The 15,275-nt window shown below is 40.1% G+C and overlaps 1 protein-coding gene across 1 annotated transcript in view; it reads right to left on the bottom strand.

Annotated features, from left to right (window-relative positions):
* The window catches only part of arhgap21a (Rho GTPase activating protein 21a), an 86,214-nt gene that overhangs the window by 24,930 nt on the left and 46,009 nt on the right, over positions 1-15,275 (bottom strand). The window contains exons 4-7 of the mRNA XM_078280107.1: positions 12,731-12,752; positions 1,649-1,741; positions 672-750; positions 229-283 (exon numbers count right to left, since the gene is read on the bottom strand). Of these exons, the coding sequence (XP_078136233.1) occupies positions 229-283; positions 672-750; positions 1,649-1,741; positions 12,731-12,752 (249 nt within the window). The remainder of the gene's footprint in view (positions 1-228; positions 284-671; positions 751-1,648; positions 1,742-12,730; positions 12,753-15,275) is intronic.

Genomic DNA, 15,275 nt, shown 5'->3' with positions numbered 1-15,275 from the left:
TTCCATGCACGTACAGGCTAAATTAACAAAATATAGCCCAGATGAGCCCTTCACGGCCAACTTGACTAAACTTGACAAATAACAGTTAAATAAAACTATGTTTAAAAAAAGGCCACTGGTCTGATATGAAAAACTGCACATATACACAAATCTTTTATGCATGGTTTTTATAAACCAAACAAAAAGGGCATTTTCGAGCACAATATTTACTGATGAATGAATGCTTACCAGCTGCAAAATGTCCTCATCTTTTGGCATCACACAGAGTTCCAGTGAGGCATCACTGATGGAGGCAAGGGTGTGCAGGAACAGAGATAATAAGAGTGAACGTGAGAGAAAAAGAGTGAGAGAGAAACTGTTTTAACACAGGGCTCAGACAAAGTCATGGCACTTCTCAAGAGAATAAGTTTGACTTGTAAAATCTAAGCTTTAATAGCTGCAGTTTAATGACGTGAATGAATGGTACACATGTGCGTGTCAGTGATAAGAAAGCTATTCTCTCTTGAAATGTGTTTTTCGTAGAAAGTTTCACAATGTCTCATTTTCTGTGTTGTTAATCCACAAACATGCAGGGGAGTGCTAGCAGTGAAGGGATTAGATGTCAACTCGGGCATCTGGGCCTGAGTCAGCCAGACTCTTTTATGTATTATTTGGAAAGGCATATATCTTACCTGTTCTGGATCAAGGCTATGACTTGCGAGTATGTCTTCCCAATGATGCTCTCTCCATTCACCTTCACTATCCGGTCCCCTGGATAGAATTAGAGATATAGAAATAAATGTAAAACCTGCTCTTTACTGCTAACTGCAACATGACAAATATACTTTGCCTCTGCACTCAGCCGCTCAGAAAAAATGATCTGGAAACCAGTCAATATGGTTATTGACCAAGGTAACCACTCTGGAATAGCTCTTTCCAGCACAAACACACATCTCTGTTTAGATCAAAAGGAGAATACCAATACTTGTTTTTTGAAGGCCCCTGTGTAAGGATCAATGTCCATTCAAGTTTTCTGAAGATGGCCATCTTACAGGAAGAGAGGCGAGATGAGAAACTGGATAATTGTGGGAAAACACTGCACTCCCGTATCCCAGGAGAGGAGAGTGAACAGATAAAAGCAGACAGTTTAGAGGGCTTGTCCAGGCCACTTAACATTTCCTGTAATACAGAGTGCTAATCTGGCAATAACACTGACAGAACTCCACCTGTCACCTAAATTTAAGGGAAACTGGAAGGAGCTGAATCACTTTTTTTACCAGAAGGGAATTTGTTCAAGCATTTTAATCCTTGCTGAAGTGATTCACGAATCAATATGAGACAAAACAAAGTGGGAGACGTAGAAAAAATAGAATCAAGAGAAGGCTTGAATAACAGTGTGCATATTACACTTTGTTCAACCTCCCACGAAGGAGCCATCTGTTATTTTGTAACTCGTATCTGTTTTGCCTGGCGAGTTACAAGGAAGTGGAATTACCTACAGTACAAACGTGAAAAAATCTTGGCAACAGGCGGCACTTTGAGGTCAGATGTAAAACAGACAGAGTTAATCATAAGATCAGCCGGTTATCAGAAGCAGTGCAATGATCGCCATAGAAACTGTGTGTGTGTATGTGTGTGTGTGTGTGTGTGTGTGTGTGTGTGTGTGTACCTGTACAGAGTCCAGCTCCGTGGGCAGGGCCTCCCTCCTTCACTTGCTTGACGAAAATGGTGTCCATTGGCTCCAGGCGGTTCCGCTGTCTCCCTGGCAACAAGAGAGCACATGCACCGAGGCGACTGGTCACACAGTGAGGAAGACATGCAGCAACAGAATCAGAACTAGATCACAATGCATGGGAATGGAAATTCAACTGCAGCAACATTGTGGCATCAGTGCACGTTTACTACAGTTTTTCTACCTGTGTTATGAATAGAAATTGACACCGATTTTTCTCACCCGCCCAAACGTGAAGGATGAAATGGTTGTAAAGTAAAATAAACAGGTTACTTTTTGGCAAAAATGTGAAGTTGAATATATGTGTTATCTAAATAAAACAGCTTAGTTGTGAATGGAGGTGAATAAATGAATGAATCGGTTTTTTAAGCAAAAATTACGCATATTCCATAGTTAACAAGATACTCAGCTGTGAGGATTTGCTACTTTTCTTTTTTTTGTTTTATGTAATAAGAAATATTTTGGGTTTTGGATTGTTGGTCAGTCAAAACTAAATATTCAAAGACATCATGCTGCCATTTTAGACCAAATGATTAACTGATTAATTGAGTAAATTGTCAGCAGATTAATCAATAACAAAAGTGATTGTTAGAGGTAGCTCTTATGAGGACATGAGTTGAGTGGTTAGCCCTTTTGACATGCAACATTGTGGCACTTGATTTAAAAACCAAGCATTGTGGGTGGCCCTTTTGTGTTGCTTTGGACAAAAGTGTAGGCCAAATGAATAAATGCAATTGTCAGAAAAAAGTGAAAAATGCAAACTCCAATTTCCTAAAGCTCAAGGTGACATCATCAAAAGTCCAAAACCCAAATGATATTCAACGAACCATACAATAAGTAAAAGAAAAGCAGTGTGAAGATGGACCTCTGAAACATTCTGAAATTATTAATCAATAATCAAAATAGTTGCCTTTTAATTTTCTGTCGATTGACTCAAAATATTCCTGTATATCCCGAACACTGTGTCAGTCTCTTCCTCTTGCTATCACATCCTGTCCCTTGATACATCTATCCATTGACTCTATTCTGCTGCCCGATGTGTCCTGAGCTGCAGAACAGGACAGTGAGGAGAGGTCAGAGTATCCTGACAAGGCTACAAGCAAACAGGCCACAGTTTTGGTATCATATGAGGACAGCACGCCATGTTGTGTAATGTGCACAGGGCAAGCTAGTGGAGGAAATCAAGCTAATTAAGAGTTAATTTCTTTATACATGCATGTATAATATGTGTTTTTATAGCAATCACGTGCATGCAATAAAGGGACAGCAACATTCTCTTTCCCTGAGCTGTAAGCCTCAATCTCCGTTGGTCTCAGCTGCCTCAGAGCTGAAAGGCTTTGAGAAAATGCAACATCAGAGCATCCCACTGTTCTTTCCTCAGGGAGCGCTGACTAAGTACGCATGCTCTTTTCATGAACGCCCTGCTTCGAATTTACACAGCAGCAGATTCATGCATTTATGACTTTATGAGTGTACTTTATTATAATGCAATCAGTGCTCTGTAGAGCCCTGAACAGCTGGATTGGAGCAGATGTTGGTTCAAAGTATTGCTGAGAAGCAACTTCAAAAGGTAAGGAGTTGTTTAATCATTAGTTTACTTAACTTGGTTCAGGAATCCAAACCTGTAACATGATAGCCTGAAAAGCCCCTTTTCCTTAAAATACTGACTGTTGTTGGCTTGCATCTGTATGTTTTTGAGTTCCTGTTGGAAGGACAAGTGCCAACGTTTCCAGTATGAGGCGAGCTGTTGCAATGTAAGCATGTCACCTTAGATGTCCTTCTGTGATGATGGCATTACAGGATGTTGAATGCATTTGCCAGTACATTCTGTTGCCTCCCTCCTGTGGCTAAAGATGTTACTGCAAACGATTTAAACGGCTGATGTTTAATGTTCTGATTCAGAGATCAACTGTCTGACATCATCTAAGAGCAACAACATCAACAAAGTGAATTTCAACTGACACTCCGACCCATTTAAACCTTACAAAGACAATATAATCATCATCACCAAAACCTTTGCCAAAAAGATATTTCAGAAAGATATAGGATACCTCATAGCCAAAGTACCGTTGTATTCCTAACCTGCTCATTCACTGTGAAGTATTAAATACACTCAAGGTTTGGCTGAGATGTTGACAGCTGCAGGCTTGTTTTTGATCCAGTAGAAGGCAGTGCAGCACATAAAATGATCTTTCTCAGTGAGGAACAGTGTAAAATTGTTAAGGGCAACACTGTATTTTCATCCATATTCTTACTGGGTGACCTGCGGGCTGATTGCATCACAAAAACTTGATATATGAAAAACTTCAGTGGCTCTATTGCAGCCCCTGACAGAGCATGATGAAAAAACTGCACTGATGCATTTATGTGTGACATCACTGACACAATGTGGGCCGTGACCGATACGAGCCGCAGTAAAGGTACAGATGTTAACAAATGCTCCCTCTACCTCTCCCTCCACCTCCCTCCCTCTCTCCGTGTACTCGGCAAATTACCAATCCCAAGCCAATCTCACCGCGCTCCAACTCTGCAGCACAAATTGGATTTCTGGAAGTTTCCATACCACGCAGCTGGATGACCAGGATTACATGTTGAAATCTAAAGCTCTGGATATTTTTAATGCTCCCAACTGTCTTACTGAAGCATGAACTACTATGTGGATTAATGAAAGACATCAGCATGCCTCAAAATTACTTTGGCTGTTCCAAAACACAGAATGAGAGTTGAGTAACGTCAGCTACTCTTGGGTGGTACTTGGGGCCAATGTTTTACTAGTAAACAAGGTCCTTAATTTACATGTCACTACATCATGTTACACTCTGGTAAGCAGGTGCAGGCTTGAAGCAGAACTTGGCCTAAAAGTTTATTTAGTTGAATAATTGCAGATATTTTGCTCAAATTACAATAGGTGGCACATGGTTGAAGTTTACCACATCAATGCCATTTAGTACGGCATTATGTAAGCTGCAAGTGTAGTAAAAAATGAATAAACTAATTTCGTATCTTATTTTTTGCCTGTTTTAGGTATTTATTTGGGAAATCCTTTCCCATTTGACATCTAAAAGAATAAACAAGTGTGAAAAGACTATGGGCCTAATTTGGCAAGCTATAACTGACCCTTACTAAAGTTGTTAATTGAAAACCGCCCTCATTTTTGTTATAAATAACCCTGTAACTAATGATTTTGCCTATTATCGATTATCTGATGTTCATTTTCTCAATTCATTTTCTAACTGTTTTGTCTAGGAAATGTCATAAAACACATACATTTCCCAGAAACCAAGGTGATGTTCTCAAATAGCTTGTTCTATCTGACCAACAGTCAGTTTAGTAGCATACATGACAAAGGAAAGCATCACATTGAGAGGCTTGAACCAGCAAATGATTGGCACTTTAACTTGAAATACGATACATCATTTATCTAAATAGTTTGAAAAATCGGCACAAACAAAATCCCATCATTTTACACCATTCATCAAAAGTTATCTGAATACCAATATGGATATCTGCAATTTCCAAAATGCAATGATGACACAACTTTGTCTAATTCAAGAATTTGAAATTTGAGACGGCTTCTTATTAGAGTCTTTTGGTGCTCTGGAAAACCTTTTACTTTAAAAAAGAAGACACACATTGACCTTGTTTGTTGGCTTCTCCCACATTTTAAACATTTTAAGCACAGGAAAGCAGAAAAATCTGTCTATGTAAACCACAACTCACGTTTCAGATATATATTAGGCAAAGAAATGGCATTTCTTTTCCTTACTATAAGTTTTATAAAACCCTATCTGATCCAATCTAGCAGGGCACATTCAACTGGCTGGATGTCAGCGCTGCTCTCTGGCATCTACAAGCTCTGGTTTGGCTGTCGTCCCTGGCTGCACAGCTGGGCCCGGTTGTGTCGGCCAGCTCCCCCGGTTGTTTTGGGTTAGATAATGTTATTCTTCAGAGGGCTGGGCCCGCTGCCCGCTCACTGCATTAACCCTGGCGTAATACCTCTACCTCCAACCTGCTGCTCTTTACCATTAGTGCCACTCTCATATTTGCAAACACAACACACAAATAATACGAGTATACAAAAATATGCAAAAACCTATGCAGATGTGTTGCTTGTTCTTCGCTCTGACACTGAAAGGAAGAGGTGGTTTTCTTCAACTTCCCCCAAACACTTCAAACAGTAAATAGGAGGAGGAGGACTGTGTATGTGTTCAGATGGCTATCTGTGTCGGGTCTCTTCCAGCAGAAAAATATGAAAATGGGAGGCACTCAATCCTGGCATAGTGTATCCCCCATAGTGTGGGAAGGTCAAAGCACAAGTACACTTAACATAAATCCATAAACCCCAGCTCCCTTCAAAAGAACAGCGTGTTTCCTTGTCAAACTCCTGCTCAAAGAAACTGGATTGCTTTAAGACAGCAGATGAAGCCATCGTGAAAATAAATACTGTAATTCTGCCTCTCTTTCGCCCATTCCCATGAAGAAACACTCTGTGCAGTTCACACGCAAACTAGTCCAAACACAACTCTACTTTGAAAGCTTAAACTCTGCTAAAACACCTGCGTAACCCTCTTCTGACCTCCCCTAAAATACGTAATAAACCTACATCCTTAAACTGTGTCAATAGACTTTGTCAGATGGCAAAACGACTTGTAGGTGCCAGTCTCAGATGGACAGGTCTCATTTCACTAATCGCTGCACTTTGTAAACAGCCACAGCTCTATGTCAGAAACCTCAGCACACATTGAGAGAGGACATGTCAATACACCTTAAAGCCCCTGTCATCACAGACACTGTCAAGTCAGCAGTTTGTCCTTACATGTAAGTAACTAAACGTAAGTATGAAAACTTTAGTGAAATAGCATGTTTCTAAACAGTAGTTACACAAACAAAATGAGGACTATAACCACACCCATGTGTATTTTTGAGGCCCAGTATTTCAATTTAGATATGTCTATTTAAAATAAATCTGATAACAATACATCAGCCAATACTTACATAAATACATAATATAAACATATAAACTAAATAGTTCCCAGCAAGATCAATTGAGCATGAAAAGGTCCACTTATTAGCTTTTTCCTGTATTTCCAAATGTTATCTCAGTTTACACGGAGACAGCTTAGTTGTCATCACATGGCCCAAGTATGTAGCTTCCCTTCGTATTTGACGCCAAAGACCATCTTTGAAAACGTAGCTGTCTCCATGACAACTGAGCAAACTTCATCGGCTGAGGAAGAGCTGTGGTTGAAAGCTCTGGAAAAAGCTGCTAAGTGGAACTTAAGTTACAACGTTTTTGTCAAACTGTTTCTGAATGACCTCAAACTTAACTTTGACCTTTCTATATTTTAAATGTCTTATCATAACACACAATGAACTATATAAACTATAAATAATATATAATATAAATTACTTATTGGCTACTATATACACCACTTCCAATATATCTGTGATGACACCCAGCAGGGCTAAATCCCTGGAAGGCTGAGATCATTTCAAACTAAGACACTTCCATGAATGCAACATTCCTGACAGCAATGCTACATGACACAGATTCACACACAAACAACACAGAAACAGACAGAGACACATACACACCTGGACAGACAGGAAGGTGGTGCAGTATTTTCCATCACTTTTTTTCTAGGAAGTCCAAACACTAAAATCCAACCGGGGGAAAGAGGATATGTATTGACCACACAGCAAAAAAAGTTGATTCAGTGTTTTGTTTTCTTTCTGTAAAATAAGCCAAACTATCCACCAAGGGAGTTTAAGTTCAACTGACAGGGAAGAAGTGACAAACATCTGGAAACAGATGGGGTGATTTTAGCCTAAAATACTGTGTGAAATGTGTGACATGAGCCAGCTGGCCATGAATGTGGAGGGTGGTGTCTGTTTTTTCTAACCTTTCCAAAAGCAAAAACACAAAAGCAAAAATTAAAAGGAATGGATTAAACTGTGTTTATTTGCTCTAATGTCAGCTGCACCATTAGCATGTTCAGCTAACATGTTTACTACCTACTGTACAGTAGCGCTGACTACATTAGCTGGTCGAGTTACAGGTTAAAAAGCCTCATTCACGAAAGCACATTCACTCTGTAGTAATCCCCACTACTTTATTAGAGTTTAGGTTAGGGTTATAGGATTTGACCATGTTACCCTCCAGCAACCCCAGCCACTGTTACCTGAGTTAGCATTGTGTAAGCCAAGCAGCCAACATTAGAATGAAATCATTTTGATCTTACATTTTTCCTTATTCTACTTATAATACAATAACTAACTAACTCTACACTGCAATACTGTACAAGAACAATGCTGTTTTCTACATCAACTGGTTCAACTGGTGAGGATGCAATTCTGATACAGCAAAATTGATATTTGCCAGCTAGAAAGGAAAAGCCTGCTTTTGTTTACCTCTGTCTAAAAATAACAACCAACTTTAAAGGTCCCATGGCATGAAAATTTCACTTTATGAGGTTTTTTAACATTAATATGAGTTCCCCCAGCCTGCCTATGGTCCCCCAGTGGCTAGAAATGGCGATAGTTGTAAACCGAGCCCTGGGTATCCTGCTCTGCCTTTGAGAAAATGAAAGCTCAGATGGGCCGATCTGGAATCTCCTCCTTATGACATCATAAGGAGGAAGGTTACCTCCCCTTTCTCTGCTTTGCCCGCCCAGAGAATTTGGCCCCCCCATGAGAAAGAGAGGCCAACTGCCGAACAAAGTGGCAGTTGGTCGAGGCCACACCCCCACCCTCCACCCAATAGCTACAGACACAGAAATGGCACATCCTAAGGAAAGCTCATTGTGGGACTGGCTCTAGTGGCTGTAATTCTGCACCAAGGCTGAATTTCGGGAAAGAGACTTCAGATACAGTATTAGGGGACCACTAAGGTCTATATAAAAGAGACTTTAGATACAGTATTAGGGGACCACTGAGGTCTATATAAAAGAGACTTCAGATACAGTATTAGGGGACCACTAAGGTCTATATAAAAAGAGACTTCAGATACAGTATTAGGGGACCACTGAGGTCTATATAAAAGAGACTTCAGATACAGTATTAGGGGACCACTGAGGTCTATATAAAAGAAACTTTAGATACAGCATTAGGGGACCACTGAGGTCTATATAAAAGCATCCAAAGAGCAGCATGTCATGGGACCTTTAAACAATTACTATACATTTTGAGTGGTAAATCTCCCACTGTAAACTGCATATGTGAGAACAAAAAGCTTAGCAACAGGCGTAGCAAAGGTAACTAAAGAGGGTGAACGGTCAATTGCATTTGGATATTTGCCTAAAAAAGCTTTTATGACTCCAGTCTTAATGCTAAACAACTTCTCAAAGAAGCAAGTTGTCAGCTTTACAATTACTCACATTTAAGATATGCTGTATAGCTGGTCGGGAGATCTACTCGTAGCTATAGATAAATAAGAGAAAACAAGCTAATAAATGAACCTACATTTGGGGAGTTCAGTGTAAGGTAACAAACTGAAACTGGAAAAGTCATTGAGGGCAGTAAGAAAACAGACACAGAAAGGAACAAGATAAAGAAAGATAGGGAGGTTAGAGGGTAGACTTAGAAGCAGAGAGAGAGAGAAAGGAGGAGAATGACAAAACTTTGGACACAGCTATGTTATAGAAGGTGGGGCATTATAAAGCCCACTGGGGAATACTAGGGAATTCTGTTTGCTTGTCCTGCATTATGTTCCCTCTGCAGACTTTATGAGAACGAACCAAAATCTGACCCCCCCAAAAAAAAAAAGGGAAATAAAGCTGAGCTGGTTTCTGCAGAGAAAAGTGTTACATGTTGAATGAAAAACAAATATTTGAACAGATGAGGAGACATTTCTTTTATGCTGCTGAGGTACCACAGCTTCATAAGCATAGCACAGAACGCCTCATTTGGATTTTACCCTTCAACAACCTGCTAAAATACACAGCTGAAGAGAAAGAGATACAGGAAAGGCAGAGACGGAGACAGAGTAGGGGGGAAGAAGAGAGGAAGTGAGATAGAGGGGAAGATTTGGTATGTAGACAACCACTGCGAAAGGAAATAAACAGATCCATACTTTACACACACACACTCCGTTTCCGTGTTTTCACTATGCACCTACACACTGTATATCAATGTTTACGTTTGCTATCTCTGTGTGTCTATGTCGGTGTGTGTGTGTGGGTCTTTCTGTGTGTTTTCTGGAGGTTTGAAATGTTTCCAGCAGCAACACCCAGCTAGTCAACATGCGGTCAGCAGCCCCCCCCCCCCCCCCCCCCCCCACCCCACCCCAAGCTCTCTCCAAACACCAACAGTCTCATCACACACTGGCCCAGAGTCAAGCAAATAAACTGCGCTGAGGAGCGCTGGGGAGGCCGGGAGGCTGCAGCAAACATCACAGACCGGACTCTGGTACAGAAAACTGGAGAAAGCTGCAGAATGCATTTTTTCTTTTCCTTTTTTTAAATGTTAAAAGAACTAAACACATGGGATGTATTGTTTGTCTGGGTCTGTGTGTGTTTACTGGATGTGTTTTGGGAGCGCATGCTGTTTGCTGTGATCACACAGCAACAATAACTAGTTGTAGGCATCAGTGAAAAATGACACTAAAAGGTAAATATCCGGAAGTTAAAGGCCATTTCAAATCTGTTTTTTTTAATTCCCTCAGTCTCTGGCTACATGTTGATTCGTAACAAATAGGTCAAGAATGAACTTTCAATCTTAACTTTTTAGCGAACATTGTATCTGCATCAAAATCATGTAGTACTCCTTATTAAATCTATTTAGGCTTTAATTCCAAAGATTATAAGGACACAGGTGCAGTTAAAGGGCAGCTTGGCTGTTGCATGTTGTAATCAAGTGGCTTTTCAGTTGAGAACTACATTATTTGTCACATGATATTGTCAGATGTTTCTATTATTCTATTATATAACTTTCATGTATTTTTCGTAGGACTGTATTGGCAACTGAGTGTGAATGTTTTAAAAGCAGGCATGATCACAAAGAAGGAGAGAACAGAATGAGATTGGGAGTGTTGTGCAGAAGAGATTACATCTGGACACAACATGCAATCAGGAGCACTTTGGACACTTCAACATGTAGACGGAAAGAGCTGGCGATCGAGAGAAAACCTCTAATTAAAAGGGTAAATCTGGTCTAACACAGCTGGCTGCAGTCATAAAAATGCACACAAGATGGACAGACTTTTGTTAGATCTGTCTTTATCTCGGAGCAGTACGATTTCATCAAAGGTTACAATTATATTTCTTAAAATCAGAGCCTTTTCCGTCATACTTGTGTCGTACATGTTAAGAAGTCCCGGTTATCATGAAAAACTTTGTACATTACTGTCCTGTGAAAACATAAAAAATAAACCCTGAAACTATCCTGTTTTCAGCTTTTAAGCAATGCATTTTTCCACTTAATACATTATTTTTTAAATGTTTTCTTTTAGTTTGAGACGTAAAATAATTTTCTCAAACCATAATGGAACACTCCAACATTTCAGGATACCTGGAAAAACACCATATTTGGAGATACACAGTTTTCACTGGACAGCGACAACAATGTTACATTTATTACTATTATAAATGTTAACGCTTGATTAATATTGGTGCCCTTGTTGCTATAAGCTATGGGCCCTACTACCTGCCAGTAGCATCACCACTGCTGGGTCTCTGAGAGAAGGATTTATGAGAGGCTGGAAGCAAGCCAAGTGACTTCCTGTGGCAGGGGGGGGGGGTCTCTCCAGGCCAGGATCATTATTCACCATCTCTATTGAGCTTTGCGGTGAATGGTTCTCTTGCACTAACCACATACTACTTTATGACATGGGCGCACACACACAATCATACATGAGTCACAAAAAGGAATTAAAGTTCAAGAATGTGTAGCCACACAAATTCCCTGTAGGGTTTCCCCTTGCCACAGCAGGGCCCTCGTGTGGGAGTTGTTCAATGTTTTGAGGTCTGTGTTGAATGAGGCGGGTGGACACGGAGGGGTTAAAAAGGGTGGAGAGAGGGGTAGTGTGAGGAATGTGACACCAAGGGCCAAGAGGGATGATGAGGGACACTTACAGGAATCTCTCAATTTCCCATTGAGAGGCATTTAAGAGTCAGAATTATCACAAAGCGCTGTGCTCACCCTCCTCTAACCCTGGATTCTTTACTTTCACTGTCCACTCATGCCATAACAATTCCCTGAATCACACCTGGTAGAGCTTTGGGTTCATTACTAGTCAAACAAACAGCTAATGATGACAATCTTCTCCCTTTCCCCCCCATTCATTACAGCCAAAAACACTGGTGCTTCTGCCAGAAAGATATCAATTTGTTTTTTAAAAGAAAGATCTATCCTGAGCTTGGATGAGAAAATACATAAGCTTACGTGAACTGGCCTGGGGCAAAGGAAACATCCCTTTTTTTTCCAAAAATGGGATATTTATTTAAATAGAAATACAATGGATTATTTCTTTAAGACCACACAGCAGAGCAATCCTCCTGCATTCATGCAGACGTGAGCAGAATACTGAGGGACTGGAATGAGGAGCTGGATGCTCTGAGGAATGCTGAGGCCTTGCCAAGCTAACAGCAAAGCTCTGAGTGCCACTCTGAAGAGCAAAGCTTTAAAACACCCTGAGTGCAGCACGACATCGCCTGTCTGCCTGACAGCCTGCAGAAGAGGCAGCTTCTCCTGCAACGTGCTGTTTACACTGGCTTTAGTACCATTCCCGGGTCAAATCACTCCATTAATAAAAGCTATTAATGGGACTGAATTGCCAAAGCTAATGAAACGTTTCAATCTATAAAGAGTGAGAATACATTAGAGAAATGGACTGTCAATCCTAATTTGATCCCTATTCTGGGGAGTTACTGAAGAGTAGCTGAGAGTAAATGGATTCTGTGCCATTGTTTTCTCAACACCTGAGGTCCCAGAACACATCGCTAATGCATGCAGGGATTAAAAAAAAGAAAATAGAACAAGGTTTACAGTTTTTTTTTTTGTTTGTTTTTTTTTTACACTTACCTCGGCTGCCGTTGTCTTCATCCTGGACGAGAAAAACAGAAAGTAAATGATTTGTGATTTCATTTCATTTAAGAGTTTCCCCTTTTTTTTGAAAATACTTCTTCATTCATTTTTTTTGCATCACTACAGTATATTCACAGGTTGATGCACCACATTTATAGATGTAAAGATGTAGTGGAGTAATGGCGTCCTGCGCAGAGAATGAAGTCGCGCTCCCTCTGTGTGTGTTGTAATCTTACAGTAGCTTCCAAGGACACAAGAGCGGACAGGACTCATGTTTGTGTGTTTTTTTTATTTTTTTTATTTGCTCAACACATAAAACTTTAATTTCCCTCTGAGTCCCAGCTAAACATCCACACACTCCTGCTTTAATCCACCTCCCCTCAGTGACACATATGTTCTCCATGTATCCTTAAAGACTCCTAGCTCTCCCGAGGCTTTCTTTAAGACGGCCTGACCCTCTTCAAGCTAACCCTGCAAACTGCGATTAATCAAGTGCTCCAATCCAAGACCCTGAATTATTTATTTTTTTGTCGGTTTGGGTTACATAATGGGAGAACTGGTCAGGGTGTACAGTGAGTGTGACCTGATGGATTGGAATTTAAAGTTTCAGTTTGAATACTTCCCAGAATCACGTCTTACGATACGAAGGCCATGGCGGACTCAAGACAGTCAGCTAAAAGTCAAGATAAAATGTTGCCGTGCAACAGCTTGTTTAGTTGTATATGTCTATATATTAATGTAGAGCTGCAAAGATGAACTGATTAGTTGTCAAATATTAAAGTTAAAAAAAAATTAAAAAAAAGTATGACTAAATATCGTTTTGGGAACAAAAACATTTGAGTACGTCATCTTGGGCTTTGGAAAACACTGGTCGACATTTTTTCACGATTTTCAGACATTTTATAGACCAAACAACTATCGATTAATCAAGAAAATAATCGACAGCCCTATATTAATGTCTCAAAATTACATATTTACATAATAATAATGCCAACTTCTTACACAGGACACTAAAGGCTAAATTCTGCTGGATAAGACATTTCGAGCAACAAACTTGCTAATGTAATTGGGTTCAATTCAAGTCCACAAAACCTTCATGTCCTTTTATTAAGTTACAGCAAGATCACAAAGCACATAGCGGTCCACGTTGGACTTAAAAGTGGCCGAAACAACATTGTGTTATCCAAGAAGGCCTCTGGGAGAAACTGCCTATCTTTTTGGTTACACAAATATCTGAAAATCCTAATCGTGCCACAGTTTCTCTTTCAACATGCAGAACAGAAGCCAAAAGCTATAAACAAGAACGCACTATGCTAACAAGTAGGAAATCCTTCTGTGCAAACTGAAAAGGTTGTCAAAATACACTTCAGAGAAAAGTAAACCAAATTTATCCTGAATTATCACTAACAAAAATATAGTAGTCAGGAGGCCACGATAAGCTTTGAGGAAGCTGACTCGAAACACTCACATTCTACCATTAAAGAAGCCCCGTCGTATTGACCCAAAGCCCTGAGTGTGTTCGTCTGTGCCCATTAGGAGCCGGAAGTGCTGTAACGTCAGGATTAATACCAAAGGGCAGATTGGTACGGATGTTATCCAGAGGACAGCTGGCAGACTTCCCAGGTGGGATGATTCAAGTCAGGGAGGCTCTGAAAAACCCCTTACTAACATTACTGACACAACGTGCATAAATAATACAACAGTTCAAGTGGGATATTGTACTGCTTTTCAGTCTGGCGCAGCGTGGCCACAATTAAATAAACTAAATGTCGCAACTTAAACAGATGAAATGTTGATTTCCAAGTGCTATGCCTAAGCTGTATCCCAATTCTATACTGCATACTGATTCCAAGCAGGTTTCAGTATGACGTGTGTCCACACTTGTAAAAGTGACAAAATTAAGTATCAAAGGGCGCCCGGATAGCTCAGTTGGTAGAGCGGGCGCCCATATATAGAGGTTTACTACTCGACGCAGTGGGCCCGGGTTCGACTCCGACCTGCGGCACTTTGCTGCATGTCATTCCCTCCTCTCTCTCCCATTTCATTTCTTCAGCTGTCCTGTCAATAAAGACCTAAAATTGCCCAAAAAATAATCTTTAAAAAAAAAAAAAAGTATCAAAGACATCGGTATGCAAACAAAATCTGCTCCATTAATTGACCGTTCATTTTATAAAATGTCAGAAAAAAGTAAAAAAGTTCTATTTCTCGCGACCTAAAGCCAAACATAATGTCTAAAACTGTCTTGTTTTGTCTGACCAACAATCGAAAAACACATTTGATATTCAGTTTACGATAAAGAAAAGCAGCAAATACAATTCTGTTTTAACTAGAGATTTTGGGGCTTTTTGGCTTGAAAAATGACTTCAAACTATTACCAAAATAGTTGCAGATTCATTTTCTAATTAATCAATTAATCAACTAACCGTTGCAGCTCTACCAATGTCTATAGAAATGTGAAGAAGGAGAAGCTTTTAGGGCGCCACAGGTTCCCTGGTCCATTCATTTCCCCCATAGACAATGTTACATGACTGACAGATGAAAC

The sequence above is a fragment of the Sander vitreus genome, chromosome 22, assembly GCF_031162955.1.
Source record: "Sander vitreus isolate 19-12246 chromosome 22, sanVit1, whole genome shotgun sequence".
Classification (NCBI taxonomy): domain Eukaryota; kingdom Metazoa; phylum Chordata; class Actinopteri; order Perciformes; family Percidae; genus Sander; species Sander vitreus.
This window is presented reverse-complemented; position numbering and strand designations above follow the sequence as displayed.